The 24125-nt window shown below is 37.7% G+C and overlaps 3 protein-coding genes across 4 annotated transcripts; 2 read left to right on the plus strand and 1 right to left on the minus strand.

Moving 5' to 3' along the window:
• The first annotated feature begins 364 nt into the window (after positions 1 to 364).
• LOC117788443 (proliferation-associated protein 2G4) lies at positions 365 to 4834 on the plus strand. The gene is made up of 8 exons (XM_034627220.1): positions 365 to 523; positions 966 to 1063; positions 1867 to 2003; positions 2167 to 2329; positions 3174 to 3395; positions 3705 to 3930; positions 4335 to 4462; positions 4526 to 4834. Exons 1-8 carry the CDS (start codon positions 436 to 438, stop codon positions 4661 to 4663), a joined length of 1200 nt encoding a protein of 399 aa, XP_034483111.1. The 5' UTR covers positions 365 to 435; the 3' UTR covers positions 4664 to 4834.
• A 509-nt stretch (positions 4835 to 5343) lies between these two features.
• On the minus strand, positions 5344 to 20465 carry LOC117788442 (ubiquitin carboxyl-terminal hydrolase 47). Of its 2 annotated transcripts, none has more exons than XM_034627219.1 (11): positions 20250 to 20465; positions 14801 to 15034; positions 13258 to 14747; positions 12077 to 12485; positions 10734 to 11657; positions 9561 to 10151; positions 7177 to 7653; positions 6977 to 7103; positions 6847 to 6917; positions 6002 to 6132; positions 5344 to 5940 (listed from the first exon to the last, which is right to left on the minus strand). In XM_034627219.1, the coding sequence occupies exons 2-11, from the start codon at positions 15002 to 15004 to the stop codon at positions 5730 to 5732; spliced, it is 4635 nt and encodes a 1544-aa protein (XP_034483110.1). In that variant the 5' UTR covers positions 15005 to 15034; positions 20250 to 20465; the 3' UTR covers positions 5344 to 5729. The 2 variants fall into 2 exon arrangements, with proteins under 2 accessions (XP_034483110.1, XP_034483109.1); XM_034627218.1 differs by lacking the exon at positions 20250 to 20465 and adding an exon at positions 18361 to 18469.
• Positions 20466 to 20735: 270 nt separating this feature from the next.
• LOC117786515 (dnaJ protein homolog 1) lies at positions 20736 to 23666 on the plus strand. The gene is made up of 2 exons (XM_034624815.1): positions 20736 to 21117; positions 21906 to 23666. The coding sequence occupies exon 2, from the start codon at positions 21933 to 21935 to the stop codon at positions 22983 to 22985; it is 1053 nt and encodes a 350-aa protein (XP_034480706.1). The 5' UTR covers positions 20736 to 21117; positions 21906 to 21932; the 3' UTR covers positions 22986 to 23666.
• The last annotated feature ends 459 nt before the right edge of the window (positions 23667 to 24125 follow it).

The following is a 24125-nucleotide window of genomic DNA, read 5'->3' on the forward strand; positions in this document are numbered from 1 at the left end:
AAGTCTGCCAACCGGTTTTTGGATTAAGGCTCCCAACCTCTAGAAATGCCAACTCTAGTGTTGGCTTGTTCATGAGTGAGAGAACAAAAGTGGCTCACTGAAGTGATCTTTCTATTTCACTTAATTCTGTTAGCTAATTTTGCATTCGTTTTTACAATATTATATTATCATAATATTTTTATTTTTAGTTCCATGTATGTATTAAATCTGAGTGAGTTAACGCACTTCAGACAAAAGAACAAGTGAGCTTGTTCACCTAAATGAGCTGTGTTTCCCCAACACTAGTAAACACGGACAGTTGGGCTTTTTTTTTTGCAGCTATTTTTCGGTTGCTTTCCAGCCAGAAACAGCGATTTTTTCCTCAAAAAGGTTGGCAACAGTGCTCAAAAACATCATTTCGTGATTTAGCAGCTCGTTTATTGTTTCATTTTAAAAATGGCAGACGTAGAAAAGGAGCCCGAGAAGACCATTGCTGAGGATTTGGTTGTTACCAAATACAAATTGGCTGGCGAAATTGTAAACAGTAAGTAAATCAAGGAATTTGTGTAATAAATGCGCTGCAAAGTGGGGAAAAGTGAAATCTGGAACTTTTCTGCGTTGCGTTGTGTCGTCGTAGTCGTCGGCAGCCGACAACAATGGAGCCAACGAGGCGACGTCGGCGTTGACGCTCACGCTGACGTCGCAGTCGCCGAAGTCGCCACGCGGCGTTTGTACGCGGTATAAAGTGAGAGCAATAACGTGCTTAACCTCAAACTTTTCAGGTGTCGCAATTTTTGATGACATCTAAAAAATGTAAAATATTGCAAGTAATTCAACTATAACTAATTATAACTAGTTTAAACCGTTTTCAATTGCAATTAAAGTAAATGGACATGCTAATTTTGTGCTTTATAAAATGCCACGCGTTGCTGACGAAAACTCGAAATAACTTGATTTTTATATGTATGTAAATTATTTAATTTTAGAAACACTGAAAACGCTGATTGGACTCTGCGTTGTGGATGCCTCCGTGCGGGAAATTTGCACCAAGAGCGACAATCTGCTGACTGAAGAAACCGGCAAAGTGAGTAAATAATAAACAATTAATAGAGTATAAGTTTAATTAATAATAATAAAACAAGTCCGCTGATTAAAACCTTACAAACTTGAGGATCCACAGCGTGTGCAACACACAACATGCAACATACAACATGATGTTGCAAGCGCTGGCAGCGCTGCTTCACCGCGTGCTTCCATTTCCCACTTTCCATTTTCCACGTGCGTTTTGGCGCCTCGTTTGCAGCCTGCGTGTGTGTGTGTGCGTTTGTGGCCCAAAGATCAAAAGATTATGAGATCTGAGGACACTTCTCGCACAGGGTGTATTCATTGACAAGGTCACGCATTTACAAAAACTTTTTCCAGTCTATATAGTCGAATGAAGAAATTGTTCCCAGCCATGTCTATTATTACGCATTCACAAAAACTGTTCCCAGTCAAATTTTCAGCTATTAATTTTAAAATTAATTAGCTATAAAATAGCTGATATGGCAACAGTGCCAACTATTACTTTTATAACAGTGCTGCCAGCTTTTGGCAAGCCAGTTAGAAAATTAAGCGATATAAAAGCATATCCAATTTTTGGAAAAATCTAGAATTTTCGTTGCAAGTGGTTTTTGGTTTTTTTTTTTTCGCAGTTGCACTTTTAGTAAAGAAAAAAAGCTGTTAAGGCAACACTGTTGAATGCAGACTGAGTACAGTTGTTGTTGGTAATACGTCAACTTGTTAATAATGAATACAACTTGTTTTTGGCCAACTGTCAACTGTTTATAATAATTTTGATTAATTGTTTAATGAGCTGTCATTTTACTCCACCATTCTCCCCGCCAGGTATACAAAAAGGAAAAGGATCTGAAGAAGGGTATCGCATTTCCGACATGTCTGTCGGTCAACAATTGTGTCTGTCACTTTTCGCCAGCTAAAAATGATGCGGATTACACGCTCAAAGCCGGCGATGTGGTTAAAATGTAAGTGTTATACAAATAAAGCTGTTATACAAGATTCAGCTTATCCAGCAACTGCTCTCAGTCTGTGTTGTCATTTTGACAGTACTGGGAACAGTGCTGTGCTTTTGCACCACTAACTCTCTCTATCTCTGTCACTGTTCCCTCTCTTTATTTTCTTTTACAGTGATTTGGGCGCGCACATTGATGGTTTCATTGCTGTCGCCGCGCACACAATTGTTGTGGATGCCACTGCGGGTCAGAAGATAAGCGGACGACAGGCTGACGTCATACTCGCCGCTTATTGGGCCGCCCAGGCGGCGTTGCGTCTCCTGAAGTCCGGTTCCAGCGTAAGTATTGTTCCCAGCAATAGTTTTCCATCTCTAGAGCTGGCAAATTGTCAGAGTTCAATGTTCGATAGACAACGAAAAATACAATAGCATCGATAGTATGATCTTATTCATATTTTGACTAGAAACTATACATATCAAATTAATATTAATATATACTTTTAAAAGTATTTATGAACAATTAACTTTAAAATAACTGAATATGATCTTTATTATCTCATAAAATATAATAATACTATGTCTCGATAGTATTATCGATTAATTAAATAATTATACAGTAAGTCAAGTAATTATTTTAACCAGGAAAAAATTTCACAAATTTTATTGTGCAGAAAATAGTTTTGTTTTGTATATTATTTCAGTTACTTTTGGTTTATATTTAAGAATTTGTCTGTGTCAAAACAATTACTTGACGGACTGTAGTTATTCTTCTGCTGCAGGCAACGGATTGTCTGTTGCCGTAAATTCAAAACCTGGCACAGAACAGCTCAACGCCTTGCGGAGATCAAATGCGGCAATTTCGTGAACTGAACGAGTTTAATACCCAGAAATGTTCGGTCTTTACAATTGCACACAATTCTAACTATTTATGTATTGATTTAGTTATTATACCAAAGTTAGGAAAAAGTTAATTTGAAAATATAAAATGTTAAAAGAAAAATTTAAAAAGTCAAACTTAAATGCGAAATCAATTTATTGTTAACTAAGAAAAATTGGAAACATATCTTTACAACTTTAAATGTTTATTATAGTTGTTTAAAAAAGATTGTTATTATTTATTATTATAAGCTACTATTTTAGATTGGCGATGTATGTAATTGTATGTTTGGTTTTACAATTTTAGAATTATTCAATCACCGATGCCGTGCAACAAATCAGCGAGTCGTACAAGTGCAAACCCATTGAGGGTATGTTGAGTCACGAGCTGAAGCAATTCAAGATCGATGGCGAGAAGACGATCATACAGAATCCGAGCGAGGCACAGCGCAAGGAGCACGAGAAGTGCAACTTCGAGACTCACGAGGTGTATGCCATCGATGTCATTGTCAGCAGTGGCGAGGGAGTGGTAAGCATTCTCTCCTGTCTCTCTCTCTCTCTCTCTCTTCTCCCTAAAATCAACTCTTTTTTAAACCTGTTCAATGATTAAAAACACGCGCTTGAGGATTGACAAAGGCAAGAGAAAGTAGTTTGACTTGGAAGCGTCTTGTGCGCTTGGCGAGCTTCTTGAAATAACTCGGCCCAAGTCAGCTGCCGAGTTGCGCTCTTGTTGGCCCGAAGATTGCAAGATTATGAGATCTGAGAACGCATTCAAAATCATTGCTTGATTTAATATTATATGTTCGCATTTGCTAACATTTAATTACTTGCATTTTAGGGACGGGAGAAGGACACAAAGGTATCAATTTACAAGAAATCGGAGGAGAACTATATGCTTAAACTGAAGGCATCGCGTGCTCTGCTCGCTGAGGTGAAAACCAAGTACGGCAACATGCCCTTCAACATCCGCAGCTTCGAGGAGGAAACTAAAGCGCGCATGGGCGTCGTCGAGTGCGTCTCCCACAAGATGATTGAGCCCTTCCAAGTGCTCTACGAGAAGCCCTGTAAGTCCCCTCTGTCCCCTGTGCCTCTCTGTACAGAGATTCCTTTTTTTTTATGCACGTATCATTGGCAAAACTTAATTCCGGATTTGGTGTCAACTCTTTGAGCTGCCAACTACGGCCAGACATTTTGCTAGAACAAAGCTCCAAAGGCTTTGGCGTCTTCAGCAGTTGCCACTAGTTCTATGGCCTCGGTCTGAACATGCCATTGCTACAAAATAAATAATTAAATAACTTCGATTTATGATAAAATGCCAGTTATACTATTGATAGGACTTTCTAGAAAAGGATGGATTTTAAATCAATCAATAAAAAATACCAGATATACTATTTTTTACATGGGGTCCTCTGAAAAATGATTTATTTTTGTAAATAAATAATATATGCTCTTGTTAATTTCTTTGCAGCTGAGATTGTGGCGCAGTTCAAGCACACGGTTCTCCTCATGCCCAACGGCGTCAATCTGGTTACGGGCATTCCCTTCGAGCTGGACAACTATGTGAGCGAGCACAGCATTGCGCAAGCCGAGCTCAAGGTAAGCCACATCATAGTAATCCTCTCTTTAGCTGGGGTACTCATCATTGTTCTCTCTCTCTAGGAACTGGTTGCGCAGCCATTGGGACCCGTCAAAGGTAAGGGCAAGGGCAAGAAGGCGGCTGGCGGCAACGCCTCTGCTGCTGCTGCTGCTGCGGCGACAAAAGTGGAATCGGCGCCGGCCGTTGAGACTAAGGCATAGAACAACAGCCATGGGAATCCCCACAAAAAAAAAACAACAAAATAAATCAAACCACGCCCCCTTAAAGCAACAACAATGTGAACAATAGCGCTGCCTACTGCTGCCGCCTCCATAAACTTTTTACTATATATAAAAATTCGTTGAATAGTAAAAAAAAAAGAAGATAAACAATTTGACAACTCGTTTTCGTTCCAAGAACTTTTTAAGATAACTAACATTTAAAACACACAAATTGCCTAGCACTTGCAGTTAATGCCAGATTTATCTACAACACATAAATCTATTGCAAGTGCCTTCGCAATTATCTAAACTTATTATTTTTCCCTCCTTATTAATTGCGTAAATATATAATTAATGATTTTTGTCGAATCACAACGAATCGAGAACTTGTAAGAATTGTAAGATTTTTTAAAGTAAACCATATGATCTTTGAAATATACTTGTAATTCAAAAAGAAAATGAGTAACAAAAACGTTAAACAAAAACCCGCGCGTAGTAGGTATTAAAAATAAAATTAACATTTTATAAAAAAACGAAAACAAAATACTCTTTTTAATTTTGTTTTTGAACTGAAGTGTGAACAGAAATTACAATGATTAATTCCAATACAAATGATTTTCTTTTATTTTATTTGTTTGTGGTTTTGTTGTTGTAATTAATTTAAGTATGTTCACAATTTGTTTTTCTTCCATTTATTTTGAATTTATCTTGCATGTAATTAAAATTGTACACAGTCTCAAAAAGTAGCAAGAATCATAATTTTTGTAGTTTATCGTTATTGTTGCTAGGACACCCTCCTCCTTTTCCCTATCCCCCTCACCAACCGAGCCGACAGACGCCAACAAATGAAACAACAAAACAAATTACAATATTAGATTGTTACGAGAATATGAATGTGAACAAAACAGATCGGACCGGTCTCTAAAAAATAATCAGAGCGAGAGAAAATGAGTTGGACGCTGGCGTTGTCATTCACACGGATCGGACTATGAGGAGGATTTAATCATAGTGCTTATGTTTTGAAATATATATGTGTCTGTGTGTGTGTTGATGATGACATCTCATATTAATGTTCGGCATGTGCATCAACTGGCGCTGAGGCTGTCACATTGCTCGGCTTCTCGGGTGAGTCCAAATAGATTTTAAGCGCTCGTTCACGTCGCTGCGAATAACGCGTCGTTGAAATGCAACCCAAGCGATCCAGACGCGCCTTCTCCTTGTTGTTCAGCGAGCGACGCTCCTCCTCCGACAATTCTCGCGTCTGCACACTTTTATCTCTGTAGGGAAATAAGGCATTAGTTTGACTTTATATTCATATGCTATAGCTTCAATACGTACTTGTACAAATACATGTTGCCGCATAACGTTGAGGACAATGGATACATGTCCAACGTGGCGGGAACAGAGAACCAACTCATGGAGTCAACGCTTATTGCCGATATGCTCGTGTGGGGAAAGCTGCTGTTCACCTGTGAGAAGAGAAGAGAGAGAGCAGACAAAGTGAGATGAGTTCTCTTTGTACATGTGAAAGGGATTCCTCATACGAATTTTGACAGGGCTTACAATTTTTAGAAACTTTTTTTTTTCGAAAAGTCAAAGGGGGGAGTACATGTTTAAAAAAAGTTTATATTTATTTATGCAGTATCAATTAAGAGATCAAATAATGTTTAAATAGATATTCCGCATTTAAATCGAATTAGTTTTGATGAAGTTATGCATGTTTCAAGTTTGGAAAAACGTTGGACTGACAACTTTACAAAACAAATTTTTCGTCAGTTTGGGCATGATTTTTTACAGAAAAATGAAACCTCTCAGAATCAAGTTTTAAGTGTCGTTTTATACTAATTACGATTTAAGGAGTTGATTAAAAGTGAAAACTCAGGATTTAAATATTTCAGAAAAGTCAAAGGGGGGAGTACATGATTTTATCGGAAAAATCGAAAATACAAAAGTATTTATTTTATTATGCAGCATCAATTAAGAGACCAAATAATGATCAATATGACTTTCCGAGTGAAAATTGGGTTAGTTTTGACGAAGTTATGCGAATCTAAGTCTTGCTCTATGGTTCGAACCAGCGAACCGAAACTTTATCAAAATGTTGCGCTGGTTTGCAGCCTTGATTCCTACAAAAAAATATTCGAAATTCGTTCAAAAAACAGTGGGAGGATTAGCTGTCTTACCTTGACATAACTTAAGCGGTCTACGGTAATATCGCAGATTTGGGATATACAACGTCTGATCTCGCTGTCCTCTGCAGGAATAGAAATTAATTTAAGTATCATTTAATATGCTTTTTCAACTCAAACTTACTGTCCATGGTGATCTCCTGGAATTTGCCAAACTCCCATTTGTATGGACACCAGCGGCGCACGAATATGGTTAAAGAATCCTCCTTCGGTTGCGCCACGACTCCCTCCGCGCACTCTTGCAGTATAAACTAAATAAACATATATAGACAGCGATTAGTTGTGAATCCTCTAAGGCTAAATACTACTGGAGCTGCTTCTCACCTCGGCGGCAATTGTGGAACGCGTGTCGCAGTACAGTGTGTCCTCGTTGTCGAGTATTTTGATGGGACTGCGACCGCCTTTCAGCCAGATGCGGCAATTGTCCACGTTGAGGGATTCGTACTTGGCATCGATGCGATGCAACTTGGCCACCAGCTCCCGTTTGGCCTGCTCCGTTGTGGTGGTGGAGGTGTACACCCATTCACACACACACGGCAGCTTGGCGGTCTCATTGTCCAGATCGGCCAGACGTAAAAAGTAGATCTTGGCCTTGTGCTCATCCGCCTCTAAAGTCTTGCCCAGTTCCACGGTCAGAGTTTCGCCCTCATTGAAATAGACCAGGGAATTGTTGTTCTGACTGTTGCTTATGGTATTTTCATGCTTCCGGTTCAGCTCGTGCAACCGGAAGTAGTCGCCCGGGACGCGTATCAGCTGCTCAATGTGCCGCTTAAAGTCACCCATGCGCATCAGGGATCTCACCTAGAATTGTAGATTATATATGCAAATATTGAGCAACTTTTTATTCGAAAATGTTGTATACTTTTCAGATATATTGAGACGATTTTGCTAAAGTGGAGCTTAAAAAGAATGCAAATTATTAAATTGCAATTTTTATAAAAATATTTTACTTTTTTTTTATACTACTTTCCCCTAGACATATTTTCAAACTATCATAACATCGGAAAAACTTGACGGTTTTTATATCGAAATATCATTTTGATCATTATTTGGCCTCTACTTTGATTCTGCGTCAAAATATTTTTTATTTTTAACATTTAATATTTATCTCCTCTCACTGTCTATTTTATACGTACTTTCCCTTGACACTTACTCTAAAACTTCCAAATCGCATAACTTGTCCAAAACTTGCCCAATTTTCATGCGGAATATCATTTTGATCATTATTTGGACTCTATTTTAATTCTGCATCAAAATATTTTTAATTTAAAAATTCGATTTTTTCCCTATCACTGTCTATTTTATCCATGCTTTCCTTGACTTGCCCTTGACACTTACGCAAAAACTTCCAAATCGCATAACTTTGCCAAAACTTGACCGATTTTCATGCGGAATATCATTTTGATCATTATTTGGACTCTATTTTAATTCTGCATCAAAATATTATAAATTTAAAAAATTCGATTTTTTTCCCCTATCACTGTCTATTTTATCCTGACTTTCCCTTGACTTGCCCCTTGACACTTACTCAAAAACTTCCAAATCGCATAACTTGGTCAAAACTTGACCGATTTTCATGCGGAATATCATTTTGATCATTATTTGGACTCTATTTTAATTCTGCATCAAAATATTTTTAATTTAAAAAATTCGATTTTTTTCCCCTATCACTGTCTATTTTATCCATGCTTTCCCTTGACTTGCCCCTTGACACTTACGCAAAAACTTCCAAATCGCATAACTTTGCCAAAACTTGACCGATTTTCATGCGGAATATCATTTTGATCATTATTTGGACTCTATTTTAATTCTGCATCAAAATATTTTTAATTTAAAAAGTTCGATTTTTTTCCCCTATCACTGTCTATTTTATCCATGCTTTCCTTGACTTGCCCTTGACACTTACGCAAAACTTCCAAATCGCATAACTTTGCCAAAACTTGACCGATTTTCATGCGGAATATCATTTTTATCATTATTTGGACTCTATTTTAATTCTGCATCAAAATATTTTTAATTTAAAAAATTCGAATTTTTTCCCCTATCACTGTCTATTTTATCCATGCTTTCCCTTGACTTGCCCCTTGACAGTTTCTCAAAAACTTCCAAATCGCATAACTTTGTCAAAACTTGACCGATTTGCATGCGGAATACTGTTTTGATCATTATTTGGCCTCTACTTTGATTTTGCATCAAAATATTTTTAATTTAAAAAATTCGATTTTTTCCCCTATCACTGTCTATTTTATCCATGCTTTCCCTTTCCCTTGACACTTACGCAAAAACTTCCAAATCGCATAACTTTGCCAAAACTTGACCGATTTTCATGCGGAATATCATTTTGATCATTATTTGGCACCTATTTTAATTCTGCATCAAAATATTATTAATTTAAAAAATTCGATTTTTTTTCCCTATCACTGTCTATTTTATCCATGCTTCCCCTTGACTTGCCCCTTGACAGTTTCTCAAAAACTTCCAAATCGCATAACTTGGTCAAAACTTGACCGATTTTCATGCGGAATGTTATTTTGATTATGATTTGACGTCTACATCGATTCTGCATCAAAAATTTATTTTTCCCTTACTGCTAGTTTTCGAAATAAATTATCAATACTGATATGTTAAAAAATACATATCTACTGAATAGCGTTAAATATTTGTGGTCAAAAATATCAAGTAAGAATGTTATTCGAAAATCAACTCACCAAGAGTTTGTAGCACTGCGTTGGTTTGCGCAGTTGCGCCGACTCCTCGTCGGATTGGTGTCCGCTGGAGGAGGCGGAGGTCGTCGTCGCCTCCACTCGATCGATTTTGATGGCATGGAAAAAGTGTGTGGCTGTGCTGTGGGGCAGTGATGCACTGGCGTCTCCCGCCTCATCCCCTGTCTCGCTGGCATAGATGCCATTGCCGTTGCCATTGCAGTAGGCGTGCACCCGCATCATGGCATCATGGGAGGCGGCCTCATCCTCGGGACTGGACAGTTGCGGAGAGTGGCTGGTGGAGCTGACTTGACTGTCGCCGCCACCACGATGTTGCATGCTGTTCTCAATGTTCTCCACCAGAGTGCGATCGCCGTCACTCAGGCTGCTGTCCTCCGAGTTGGACTCGTGGCCGGGCGTGGCCAGGGGCACTAGCGGATCAGCCTGTTCCCGTTGCTCCCGCTTGTAGCGACGCCAATCACAGTCATTGTTGTGGCCATTCTCCATTGATCCCGCTCCAGTTCCAGCTCTGTCATGAATGCCATTCATCATGGCCGCATCCACGACATCTCCGCCGGCGCATCCATTTGTCAGCGGCTGCAATGAAGAGTAGAATTAAAATAACATTAAGAAAATTACAAACTACTTGCATATGGAATGGGAGAAGGGAACCTTGGAGCAGGGAATTTAAAAATTTAACTATTTCTTGATTTTCTATGTTAATTTCAATTTTTAAATCATATTTTAAATAACTATACAAATTTATGGTAAAAGTTATGGTTTAATTTTAAAATAATGAATGGTTTTTAAGCATTATTTAATTTTTTTAAATTTGAATAACAAATAAGAGTAGAAAATTATTCTGTACGATAAAGATTAAAACAAAAAAATCATATTTAAATTACTATAAAAATTGATAGTAAAAGTTATGATTTAATTTTGAAATAATGAATGGTTTTTAAGCATTATTTAATTTTTTTAAATTTGAAAAATAAATAAGAGTAGAAATTTAAGCTTTATGATAAACATTGAAAAAGTGCATCCTAAGCAGTGCAGCTAATATCTTTCCATTTATCCATTTAGTTTTTAATATAAATATGCGATTGATTCTTTACTTTTGGAAGAGCAACAGAGGGGGAAGGAAGGAAGAGAGTGGGGGGGGGGGGAGGTATCACCTACCTCTGGAGCAGCTGCAATGGGTTCACAGCTGGGCACGCCCAGCTGCTCGAGGCTGCTGGGATCAGTGTTAGGCACGTCCAAGTAAAAGTATGTGATATATTTGAATTGTGAAATGGCCAAGTCCTGGAGACGCTCCTCCGCCTCCGGTGTCGGCTGTGGATCGTAGGCGACAAAGGCCTGGCGGCTTCTGCCACGCACGGTGGCAAGCAGGAACTGCTGCTCGTTAATGTGCAGCCGTGTGGCAATTGAATGACGCAGCACGTCGCTGGATTTGCGGGCTGCTGAATAAACCAGGAAGGGACCGTCCATCGCCATGGTCGAGAGATCTACAATAAACACATACCACGTGGCGCCATCGCTGCCATAATTCTCAAACTCTTGATCCTCCGCACGATACTCCAACAAAAAGTCCAGATTACAATTATGCGCGGAACGCAGTTCCGTCAACGCCGGATCCGTATAGCTCTCCAGAGATTGCAGAATCGAATCCATGGTTGAGTCATAGGCAACTAGACGACAACGCGATAGCGGAGCAAATTGCTCCACATTCAACATTTTGTAGGCGGACATCAAAACTAAATTCACATCGAAACTATTGGAGATATAAACCCGCGTCATCTTCAGCTTCTTCAGCGTGGGATTATAGAAGTAAACACGCGGCTTGTACAGATCCGGCAACGCCAGATCTGTGACTGTGATGTGCCTGCCCAGACGCGTTCCCCGCGTCTCCTCCTCCGCATGCAGCTTCGGCAGCAGCGTCTTGATATGCTCCGGAAACTCACTGCACTTGGCAGCCGGCTCATTCCTCTTGGCATCCACCTGGCGATACATCAGCATGTACGCATTCGTGCTGGACGTGTAGGCACTCGAGTAGTAACTGCCATTGGGACCGCCAAAGGAGCGCTGAATGTCCTCCTGGGTGATCTAAAGGAAGAGCAAAATAATTAATTAAAAACATTATTTTTAAAAGAAAATTCTAAATTAATCTATTAAGTTAACAATTAAATAAAATATAATAATAATGTTTATAAAGGAATATTAAACTCTATATTTGAAACTGGAATAAATATTGAATTTTATTTAACAATTAAATTTTGTAATATACAACTTTCAAATCAAAGCTACAATAAGCTAAGATATCAAAATAACAATTAAAATAAACAAGAACAAAATTCTACATTTCAAACTGATCAAATAAAAAGCAGTTAAAAGGTCTTATGGTATTCAATAAGAAAAAATAATTCTCTATTTAAAACTCATTCATAATTTAAAAGTTAAAAATATAAAGTAATAATATTGTAATATCAAGTCAGATAAATAGGAGTAAGGAGAGATTCACTTACAGGATTCACATTTTGATCGTTGAAACAGAACCAATCGTTGTTCTCAAACTCCTTGATATAGGCATAGTAATGTCCGCCCGATGCGCTGCCCGAGTGTATCATAATGGCAAAGAGCTCATAGAGATATGGACCTGGTTCCTGCTTGAGTCGCTGATCCATGTTGCCACTCTTGCCCGTGCTGCTGCTCATGTCGATGCCCTCGTCCTCGTCATTCAAATCGTTCTCGTGCTGACTGGAACTCGCTGTTGTGCCGACGCCGCTGCTTAAGTTGTCCTCCTCCATGGCGGATCCGCTGTCCGCCGTGCTGCAATCATCCACATTGCTGTTGCCATTCATCTGGTACGGTTCACAATGAGCGGGAGTGCGATTCACAAAGCTGTTCAGATTGAGACACTGCGGGAAAGTCACTCTATGAAATGGGAAGAGATAAAGTGGATTAATATTGTTGAATTTTCCTAAATTTTAAACTGCAATTTTTCTTTTCAAACTATAAATATACCCTGAGCGTGGCAGAACCCTTAAAGTATATATATTCTTGATCAGGATCAAAAGCCGAGTTGATTAAGCCATGTCCGTCTGTCTGTCTGTTTGTCCGTCTGCTTGTTTGAACGCGTCGATCTCAGAAACCATAAGAGCTAGAGACTTCAAAATTGGTATGTATGTAGGTTCCTGGGTACCATAGGAATATCAAGTTTGTTTTTATTTTTGGATCGGACCACTATATCATATAGCTGCCATAGGAACGATACGTCGAAAATTAAGTTTTGGTATGAAAAACTTCTTGGTTTTTTCAGATTTCTCAACCAATCTGACACAATATACATCTGGGCTGGTATTATACATTCTGCCCAAATTTGGTTCAAATCGGACCACTATATCATATAGCTGCCATAGAAACGCTCAGACGAAAATTAAGTTTTAGTATGAAAAAGTTTTTTCTTTGTTGAGATATCTTAACTAAACTGATAGAATATGCATTTATCTTTATCTTGTCTATACTGACCGAAGTTCGTTTAAATCGTTCGACTATATTATATAGCTGTCATAGGACCGATTGGTCAAATATCAACTTTTAGTATGAAAAAGTTTTTGTTTCTTGCTCACTTATTTTTTGCGCCTAATTTGGTCTTCTGAGCAATTTGTATATAAAATTCTTGTCAGGAGTATTCTCAAAGATTTACCTGTCGTTGAGCTTGATGCGATGCATGGTCTGATAGTCAAAGTCGAAGCGCTTCAGGTGCAGCGTGAGGATGTAGGGAAAGGACTTGAAGTGTAGGCCCTTGTGGGCATCGCACTTCTTCTTGCACTTCTCGCACAGATACTGATTGTTGCCATCGAGTGTCTCCGGCTGGACAAAGGCACGTAATGCCTCCTCGATGCTGCCGTAGGCGGAGCTGCTGCCAAATGGACGCACTGGCAGTGGTATATCCAAAAAGGTATCCTCTCTGGTCTTTTCTGTATTGCACTCCAAACACTTGACATAATCATTCATTTTGCCCTCGTACAAAGTGGAAATGAGATTTGCCTGCTTTGTGTTCTTAAACTTGTGCTCCAAAGCATCAAACATGACGCGACACAGCTCCTGGATGTCATGCTGTTGCCAGGCCTCTGTGGAATCCCAGCCAAAGCTGCGCGTCAGATCTGTTGTCTCCACCGATGACTTGGGCGATGTTTGCAGATTGAGAAAGAGCTTCTGCAGTTGATAGGGTATATTCTTGGCCTCGTTGTCATTGTCAAATTCCCAGCGATACAAGGCATTACGGAATTCAGGTGTCATATACAGAGCTTGCAGTAAACTGTTGAGATAACAGGTCATGGCCTGATTAACCAATCCCACATAATTTCGTTTCTCCGTTTCCGTCACAAAATCAGCAGTTGTTGTTGCCACTTTGGTGCTGTTTCCACGCTGCCAGGCGGGCACTTCATCTCCGCCGTATTTGCGTCCAAAGAAATTGGAGAATTGCAAATCTTGTCTAGCTTCATCCTCGGTTTTCTCGCCGGCCTCCACGCAATCTGTTGTGGCAGCCAACAGATCGCTCTCTGTGGGTCCGGCATTGCCAAATTCATAAGGTGGTCCCATCATTGTGGGACTTGCCGAGGCTCCTAGAGCTAGATCATCATCCGATAGTGGCTCGATATCCGAGACGGGACTAATGTTGAATAGTTCATGTGGCAATGGCAACAATTGTTCGCCAATTTCAATGTTGGTTAACCCATCAATGGGGAACTCAGCGGGCAATGGAAGTGCTTCTGGTATTGATTCCTCCATCAACTGTTCCGTAGTGTTTTTCAAGCTGATCTCGCTGGGTTTTGCTTTCAATTTGGTGCTCTTCTTGACCGGCGTTGTGGGCGTGGATGTGGCAGGCTCAGTGTCCTCCTCTTTGGTGGGAGAACTTGAGCTTGTCTTGCTTTTGCTGGCTGACTTTTTCTTCTTCTCGCCAGTTGCTGTCGTTGTTGTTGTGGTTTTCTTCTTTTTCTCCTTCTCCACACCTTCGTTGCTGTCTCCGGCTGCCACCTTCTTGACCGTTGTCTTCTTCATGGGCAGCTCATAGCGCTTGGTTACATTGCCATCCCAAGTTCCCTGCGGCAACAGCACAAGATTATTCTTAAGCTTACGCTCAAAGCCAGACACATCGTAGAGTAACTGACTCTCCAGCGCATTTAGATGAACCTAAAAAAGCAGAAATTAGTTGGAATTCGTATTAATTAAATGGTTATCCTTACCAAATCCTTATCGCCATGTGGCTGCAGCAGCAACTCGAACTTTTCATAGGCAAATTGTGTGGAAATCAATGAAATTAAACGCTGAACCGTGTAATGATTACGCGCAACAACAATGATCTTTTTCTGCTGCGAGCCAGGAGTTTGATCAAACACTGCACACTGTGTGGTGTCCTCGATGCTGTCCTTTTTAGCCTGCTCAGCCATCGTGAGCTGTTAACCAACTAGGAAAAAGGCCTGTCAAAAAATGTTGAATAATTAATTATAATAAAATCAGCGCATCACTTGAAAATTTTCATTAATATAATATAATATAATATAACAAATAATACTAAGAATATAAAAAATCGTAATAAAATTAAGAAAACAAAACATGGAGTATTTGTTATGAGAAATTAAAATTGAAAAACCAAAATAAGGAACAACATTGTTAGGAAATTTAAATTGCAAAGACGCAAACATGCGCTAATTTTAATAAATATTTTTGAAATCGGTTAATAAGCTTGTAACAAGTACTGTTTAATATATTGGACAAGTTTCAGAAATATCTTTGAACTGGAATTGTTCAGAAATTTGCATTTTGTCGTACTATTTATTAACATTTATCTAGAATCAATTGTGTGACACATTGTTTAAAAATAAATTAATCTCCATATCAATATTGTCGAACATTTTGATTAAATATACATTATAATCTTTATCAACTTCATAGTCATACAACTTTCAAGACATTAATCGGTTGTCAACCCTTTTGAATTTGTATTGTTTTTTCTTTTTTTTTTTGCTCGTTTTTGTTTTGTTTAAGTTCTTACTCATCTTGCTGCTTTATAAATTAATCCAAAATAATAATTAATCCTCACAATAATATTAAAATGTAGATTATTAGTTGAATAAAGAATTAACCAAAGGTAGAAAAATCAAAGCTAACTCTTCTATTATTTATGAAATTAATATTTACTAATGTTTTTACTCTGAACATTTTTCTTAGTTGAATTACCTCATCAATGCTTTAATTTTTTTCTATCCTTAAGTTAATTATATTTTTAGTTTTATTGATTCTTAAGTTATGTGAAATTCGTATTGACATATTTTTAAAAAACAAATTGACCAGTTTTCACAAATAAGGAAACCATTCAGTTCTTCACTATTCAGTGTTCATTGCTCTCGCTTTTTGCTGTGCGCTTTCCGCTTTTCCCTCCACAACGCAGACCTCAATTCGAAAATAAACCAAAAATCATTGCATCGTTGATGTTTTCGCGCCTTATTTGTATCGCGTTGCCCGAAAAAATATGACTAACACTTTGAGGAATTTTATAAACAAAATTGCCAACTGGAGATTCTAGAAGGAGAATCAATGATTTCGTTGTTGTTGTTGTTGTTTTTGCTCTGATTCCACATTTTATTTTTCAGCTACGTCTGCAATTTTCAGTCAGCGTCATAATTGCCGCATAAATTGTTCGGATATTCGACCAAATGTCATTTTCAAGTTGCTTCTTTGTTGTTGGGCAACTTTTGTGCCTTGTAACGGAAGTTACACATATGTATCTATATCTATAAATGTATCTGTATCTGTATATGCATGTGCCAATATATATATACATATCTATATATATAATATATTTATTTGGCATTTGACGCCTTTCCCGCAATGCGCAAATTCAACAAATGGAACTAAATATGTAAATCAATTTCAACAAATTAGTTTTTCAACAACTTGAATAGATTTCGATTTTAGCAAAGGAAATGCAAGCAAAGAAAATTGTCGTTTAGTGGGAAAAAGTACTAGAATTTTGTTATCAGTGCATTCACAATTCGAACCTTCTCCAAAGCTGTAGAAATTTCGACCTTGATAAATTTATTTCAACGGAAATGAAAGCATGAAAATATGTCGCTTAAATTGAGAAAGAAATATAATCTTCTTAAATGCTTAATTAAAAAAAAGTTGATAAATGAGAGGGATCGCTAAATAGTTTAATTAAATTTCATAATTTTTTTATTTACCTTTAAAAATATGCCTATATTTTTAAATTCTTGATAAATGTTCACAAATGGTTTTAGAGTTATGAGTTATAATAATTCGGATCTCTGGTTAAAAATACTTCAGAACTACAATGTGTATCTCTAGAGACTAATCTTTCCAGCGCAGCTGTTGCCATTAATTTGTATTTGAAAGCGATAACTACACTTTTAATATTCTGTGTTTATGAACCTTTCTATCTCTAATGATAGCTCTAGAATCTGTTGCATTTCCCAGGCCGGAAAATGTACGCAAATGCAGTTTACAAAATGCTTACGCAGTCTAATTAAATGTCCAAAGCAATTAGTATATGAAATGGCGCAATGTTTTTCCAACTTAAATTCTACAAAAATAGAATCAAACATTGCAGAGAAATGGAGGCGAAGAGGGTTGAAGGGAAGGGAAAACGAGGCGGGATGCGGTGCCATTTTGGCCACAAAACATAGCTGCAATTTCAAACACATGTTGGATGGTCACAAACATCCACACAGATCTGCAGACAGATACAAATACATGTTTGTATATATGCGAGTGAGGAATCCAAAAATGCTAATGCGCGACCAGCAGAAATCAAAATAAAATAAAAAAAACACAAAAAATTGTGCGTCTAAAAATAAATGTCGACGGCGAAATTGAAAGAAAAAAAATTAAAATAAACTAAAAAAGCTACGTCAAAGACAAACAAATATTCAAAGCAGGGAGCGTAAGTATCCGTCAGATACTCAGATACTATCTGGCTATTTGTAAATGCGAAGGTTTTCGATACCGCACACACATCTCACACACATACAGTAACTCACATAAGTGTTTTGTCAAAGCAAAAAATTCTCACATTTTATTTTAGAAAAACATAAGTTTTCTTAGAACTTTTACTTATGGTTTTTAAAATGTTATAATAAGATTTATTGGACTCAATTATTTTTCTAAAAAAAAACCCAAATATGTAAGCATTTTATCAAGGCAAAACATTTACTTGACCAACTGTATCAATTGAGAATCAGAGACACATAAAATTCTCAATCTCATCAATATTTACGTTTCTGCCCCGCCCACAATTCCGCCTCCCTGTTGGGCGTGACGGGGTCGAAATTTTTACAGAAATTAAGCCAATTTCTACAAAGATGATGATTTTTATGTTTTTCGACGTCTAGAGAATTGTGTGTTAAGTGTGTGGATTTTTCGCATCTATTTATAAAACTATTTCTCGGTCTGCCACATGCCAGATAGTTCAGATTTCTCAGCTATATAGTACACATGCATGCACACACACATATATATATCTATGTACTATATATGGAAAGAGTTATAGAGTTCGAGTTGCGCGTTTATGTAGAGTTTTTCTGAAATCGCTCGCAGTTTATTACGAAAGCGATCTATTTACGTGTAAAATGTGGTTTATTTTTAGAACAATTGCTCGGGATATTTGCACGCTCTGCAAATGAGTTTAACTTCACACAAATTAAATGGACAAGGGATTAATAATATATATGTTGTATATATAAATATACTCTATATATATGATTTATATATACATATATACACACACCGTCTGATTTTTAGCGACTGAAATTATCCGACGTCAACGCTAACGACATCGACATCGTTTCACGCGTCCACGAGTACTGACCAAAGCAATCCGACCAACTGACGCAGCGTCTGCCTCTGACGGTGGCGCCACACGATTGCCTCCGACTTCGATTCGGATCTGATCGGTTCGGATCGCATCCGACTCAACGCCCGCTTGTGTGCGCTACGAATTCGTGACTACCCCTTTCTGTGGATCAGTGATGCCAACTACTACCCACAAGAACTAGACAAACAGACCAAAAACCCAAAAAAAAAGGAATGAAAAAAAGAAAAAAGGATAAATTAAGTATGAAAATAATAATCTATCAAAAGTAAGGGTCCGATCAATAAAACTAATAGGTAGAAAGTAGAAAAAATAAAACAGAAACAGATAGAATATAGAATGTATCCTTATAAGTACTGATTTTTATTAAATATAATAATATTGATTTTTATTTTATCCTATTACATGTTTGGTAATAATATTACGGGATAGTAATCACGGCATTCGTTAATCTTTAATGATAAAAAAAATCTTAATCTTAAAAAGACTAACTATAACACAGGCTCTATCAATAAGATAGTTACAAATAAAATCAATATAAAAGTATTTCCTTTCTACTTTGTTCAGCTATTTGCTACAGCAAGGGGGATTTTGTGAAACGATCGTGAAAAATACAAAACAGCCTTTTTTGACCATTTTCATTTCTGTTTTTTACTATTTCATTATTTAGAATTCTTTCGAATGTGATAAAACATAATTTTGCATAAAAAAATATTTCAATTGTTAATAAATAATAATAACATTTCAATTGTTAGTAAATTGATAAATTCACAAGATAAGAAGTTTTTATTAGTTTAATTTGAAGATTTTTTTCCTTTTGAGATTTAAGCGGGAAAAAAGCTGAGTTGGCAACACTATGCGGTGGATGCAGTTCTCCCCACACCCACAGACCCGCAGCTGTTGATAACAACAACAACAACAAAGAGAACAACAAGAATATTGCGCATAACAACTGTTGATAATGATATCGCGAAAGTGTGCAAGTGAGAGCGCAATAGTGAGTGAGCAGTGCAGACTGAGAACGTTAACTGCGTTACGCTGACTGTGTAGCTCATAAGACAGGTGAATACTGCTCAACCCATTTCGATTTCTCAATGAATAGTCGTGTATATGGCATATATATAAATACATTAGATGTAGAATCGTTCATTTGCAGCGAAAGTGCTATTAATGTTGATTTTGAGATACAGATACAGATACGGCATCTGAATGCCCGATGAATGACTATTTTTATTATGTTATGCGCTTTACATAGGCAGTTGGTCAAGAAAGTCTTTTGACACAGTCAAAAATTTACAGAATTTTTTATGCAAAACGAATGTATGTATTTATATATATTTTTATACATTTTTATTTAATTTCTTAAAATGAAAATAATTTAAATGGAATTTAAAACTAGGTGCATTTTGATTTTGTCAACACACTTCTTTGACTAACTGTATGTGACTAAGAAATTGCCGGCATACACTTGGGTCAACTCAAAGGGGTGAAAGGGGGGGAGGGGTAATTTTAGCATGTTAGCAAATTTTCGTTTGCGCAACACTCAACAAAATAAAGGAGAAGCAAAGGGCGGGGAAGGGGAGGAGGAGGCTACGCGTTGGGCGGTTGGTTGATCGGTCAAGGTTTCACTGTGGAACGTGACACATGTGACAAAAACAACAAAACTAGTTCAAACTGTGCGTCCTTCATGGGGAAAAACTTAGCGGCTCCAAAAAGTGTATGATTGTATTGTATGAAGCATATACCAGATACACATATACATACATCTGTACAATATGTATGTGTGTATGTATGATTTCACTCACCTGAATTGTGAAAATGTTGCAATATTGTGTGTGTGTCGTTGTATTTTATGCACAATCCGGCCGTACAACAGGACTTTTGATTGCTGGCTGTCTCACGTAACTGGGCTAAACTGATGTGACTTTGTGTTGATACCGAGCAGCAACCATTTTTAATAATCAAAAAAATGAAACAAATGTTTTTTGTTGTTCTGTTCGTTCGGCTGCGGTTTGGGCCTGCACTGCTATCGATAACAATGCCGATACGTATGACACACACATCGATATGTTGCCGATAGCTTGAGTACTTTTGCTTTATCAAAATAAAGCATCGATGCTAGCGATGCTAGAGCTGCAAATCGATACGAAGCTTATCGAAAATTTATTAACTGTCAACTTTTAAAATTAATACAATTTCATGTGCAAAGCATTTTAAATAAATTATAGTTACCAACCAATATAGAATTAATTGTTCATCCGACAAGCGGCTCATGTCTTTTAAACTTTGGCGCCATTGCAGTTATCGTTAACAGCATTGTGTTCCGGATGCAACCCTAAATTGCGAGAAGCATCGAGAATTTTCGAGGAGCAGACTGCGCCGAGTCTATATAAAGGCGCGTCGCGCTGTCAAATCAACTCATTTAGCAAAAAGTAAGAGAGAAAGACGGTTCGAGAGAGTAAAGAACGCAAGAGCAAGACAATTGATTGAAAATAAAACACATCAAATATTATTTGTGAAGACAAATTGTACGTGCGGAAAAACAGCATTTTATATTTCAAATTACAACAAAAGAACAAAATCGAATAGTGCAGTTAACGAAAAAAAGTGAAGAAGCAGCTGCAAAGCAAATAAAAGTACAAATACAAACACACACACATATACATATATAAGGTGAGTGGCTCAATAAGAAAATTGTTGCTTAAATTAGCATGATTTCATTATGCACTTGTGACCCCTAAAACGAAAAGAAGGAAACAAGGAAAATAATAATAACAGTACAAATGATAAAAAGAATGCAAAAATTTTCAATTTTAAAACCCAAACACGGGAGCATCGACGTCACAAGCAGATTGACAACACAGCAGTAGCAAAAGCTGCTACGCAGACAGCGACGCAAGCAGAGACAGCAGCAGAGATAGCGACAGTGCTTCGTTGTTGTTGTTGTCGTTGCACAACTCAAAGCTTCTGGCAAATTCTATTGAAAAAACAATCGGAACATTTGACTGTTGTATTTGTTGTTATCAGCCCAGTAGTTTAAATTAATACAAGCTTTTAATTTAGTGACAATGTCTGTCTGTTTGTTTAAACAATTTATAGCCAGTTTTGGCTATTTTTAAATATCGATTGCTATAATTTAGCTATTTAAAATATTTAAAATTTATCAGCACTGTATTTTTCTAGCAAATTCCTTTTTTTTTTAATCCTAACAGTTGACAACACTATTTCCCACCAGAAACAGCTTTTTTGCCCTTAAACAATTGGCAACAACGTTTAGAGCAGCCAAAGTTTGTAGTTTAAAAATGTTATGTATTTTGCAGGATTTCTTTTAATATTTGTTCTGTTTTTAATTTTGTTTTTAAATAAAACAGCGACAACTGGGCATCCAACAGTCGAGCAATTTAACAATTTAAAAATATATCAGTGAGATAATTCGTGTGCTTTCTTTTGTTTATTTACAGACCGAGAGAGAAAAAAGAGAAGACAAAATGGGCAAAGACTTCTACAAGATTCTCGGCATTGACAAGAAGGCCACAGACGATGATATAAAGAAGGCGTACCGAAAACTGGCACTCAAATATCATCCGGACAAGAACAAGAGTCCCCAGGCGGAGGAGAGATTCAAGGAGATTGCCGAGGCCTATGAGGTGCTATCCGACAAGAAGAAGCGCGACATCTTCGATCAGTATGGCGAGGACGGACTGAAGGGTGGACAACCGGGACCAGATGGCATGCCAGGCCATCCCGGTGGCTACACATATCAGTTCCATGGGGATCCACGTGCCACATTCGCGCAGTTCTTTGGCTCACAGAATATCTTTGGTGCCGCGGATCCATTTAGCGGCTTCTTTTCCGGTGGCGGCGATGGCCAGGAACAGGTCTTCATGAACATTGGCGGCGATGAGATGTTTGGCGGTGGCGGTTTCGGTGGCAATCCTATGGGAGCCTTCCGCTCCCAGTCGTTCAATGCCCAGGCGCCCAGTCGGAAGCGACAGCAACAGGATCCTCCCATCGAGCATGATTTGTATGTGACGCTGGAGGAGGTGGACAGGGGCACCACCAAGAAAATGAAAATCTCTCGCATGTCCATGGCCACGGGAACAGCGCGCAAAGAGGAAAAGGTGCTGAGCATTACAGTGAAACCCGGCTGGAAGGCAGGCACCAAAATCACATTCCCCAAGGAAGGCGATCAGGCACCACAAAAGGTTCCCGCCGACATCATCTTCATCATTCGGGACAAACCGCACTCGCAGTTCAAGCGGGAGGGCAGTGATCTGCGCTATAACGCCCAGCTGAGCCTGAAGCAGGCGTTGTGTGGCGCCTCCGTGACGGTGCCAACGCTTCAGGGGGATCGCATCTCGGTCAGCACTCAAGGCGAAGTTATTAAGCCCACCACCGTGAAGCGCATCAGCGGACGTGGACTGCCCTTCCCCAAGGAGCCATCACGACGAGGCGATCTCATTGTTGCCTTTGACATTAAATTCCCAGACACGCTGCCACCAAGTCTGAGGAATCAATTGGCGGAGCTATTGCCAAACTAAATATATAAACTTATAGAGCTTCATACTCCTCCCAATCCCAAAACGTTCACTATAAATCTGTATAGTAAATTGTATTTAATTTAAGTGCTAGTTAACATAAGTTTATCGCCCGATGTAAAGGGATACTAAATGAATTATCGGTTGAGGATTGAATTATGTTTCCCCAATTGTTAGAGATTGTTTGTAGATACAAGATACAACCCCTAAAATTCTGTTGTCGCGATAAGATAAGAAATGAATTCAAACAACACACAAAACATTAACACCTAAATTCTGCAAATAGATTTTAGAATATTGTGTAGTGTTTAAAACTGGAGACTGATCGTTTATTGTAATAGAAATTATAAATTAATACATATATATATTTATTAAGCATTCTTACAAATTCTAATGAAATTAAACAAAATAAATCATGTTGAGAAATTAATATATTTATTTATATCAATGTCTATTGTTGAGCATATCTTCAAATCGATCGTCTTCTGTAAAACACTGCACAATTTCTTTGTACTCCACATCGGCTATTATATTATATAAATATTTAATATTTATATTGTAAGAAACTACACACACACATCTGCATATACACACAGACACATGCAGTAGGTTTAGTACGTTTTAGTACCATAATATTTATATTAAAAAAAAGTATTTAATAAACTAATTAAAATAAACTGAATATTATATTTTATATTGCTTTGTTTTAATGTCCAGGCTTCTAAAAGAACTTTATTTATTCCCTTTAATAGAAACAAAATATCTGCGAGTTTTTAGTTGAAATTTTCTGTTTATAGCTTTTATTTTCTTTCTATAGCTCTTACTCCTTCGTATCCGACCTAATTTATAAAGGACATGCTTTTTTTAACTCAAAAAAAAACCGGACAACCGATCTGCATTCAAGGACTTTTTATTTCTTTCAAAAAAAATTTTCCCAAATTTTTATAGGGGTAGGTATAGAAAATTGGACGAGAAAACAGAAAATCGCGTTTAAATCAGCCATTTCAAGGACTAGCAGGATGTCCTTTTCCACACGGATAGTAATTATTACGCCCTATCTGAAAATATAATAAAAAGGACGAAAGTCCTTACAGGAGCCGAGATAAACAGATTTTTTTGTACAGAGAAAATTACAGAGAAAAT

Source organism: Drosophila innubila, assembly GCF_004354385.1.
Source record: "Drosophila innubila isolate TH190305 chromosome 3L unlocalized genomic scaffold, UK_Dinn_1.0 0_D_3L, whole genome shotgun sequence".
Classification (NCBI taxonomy): Eukaryota; Metazoa; Arthropoda; class Insecta; order Diptera; family Drosophilidae; genus Drosophila; species Drosophila innubila.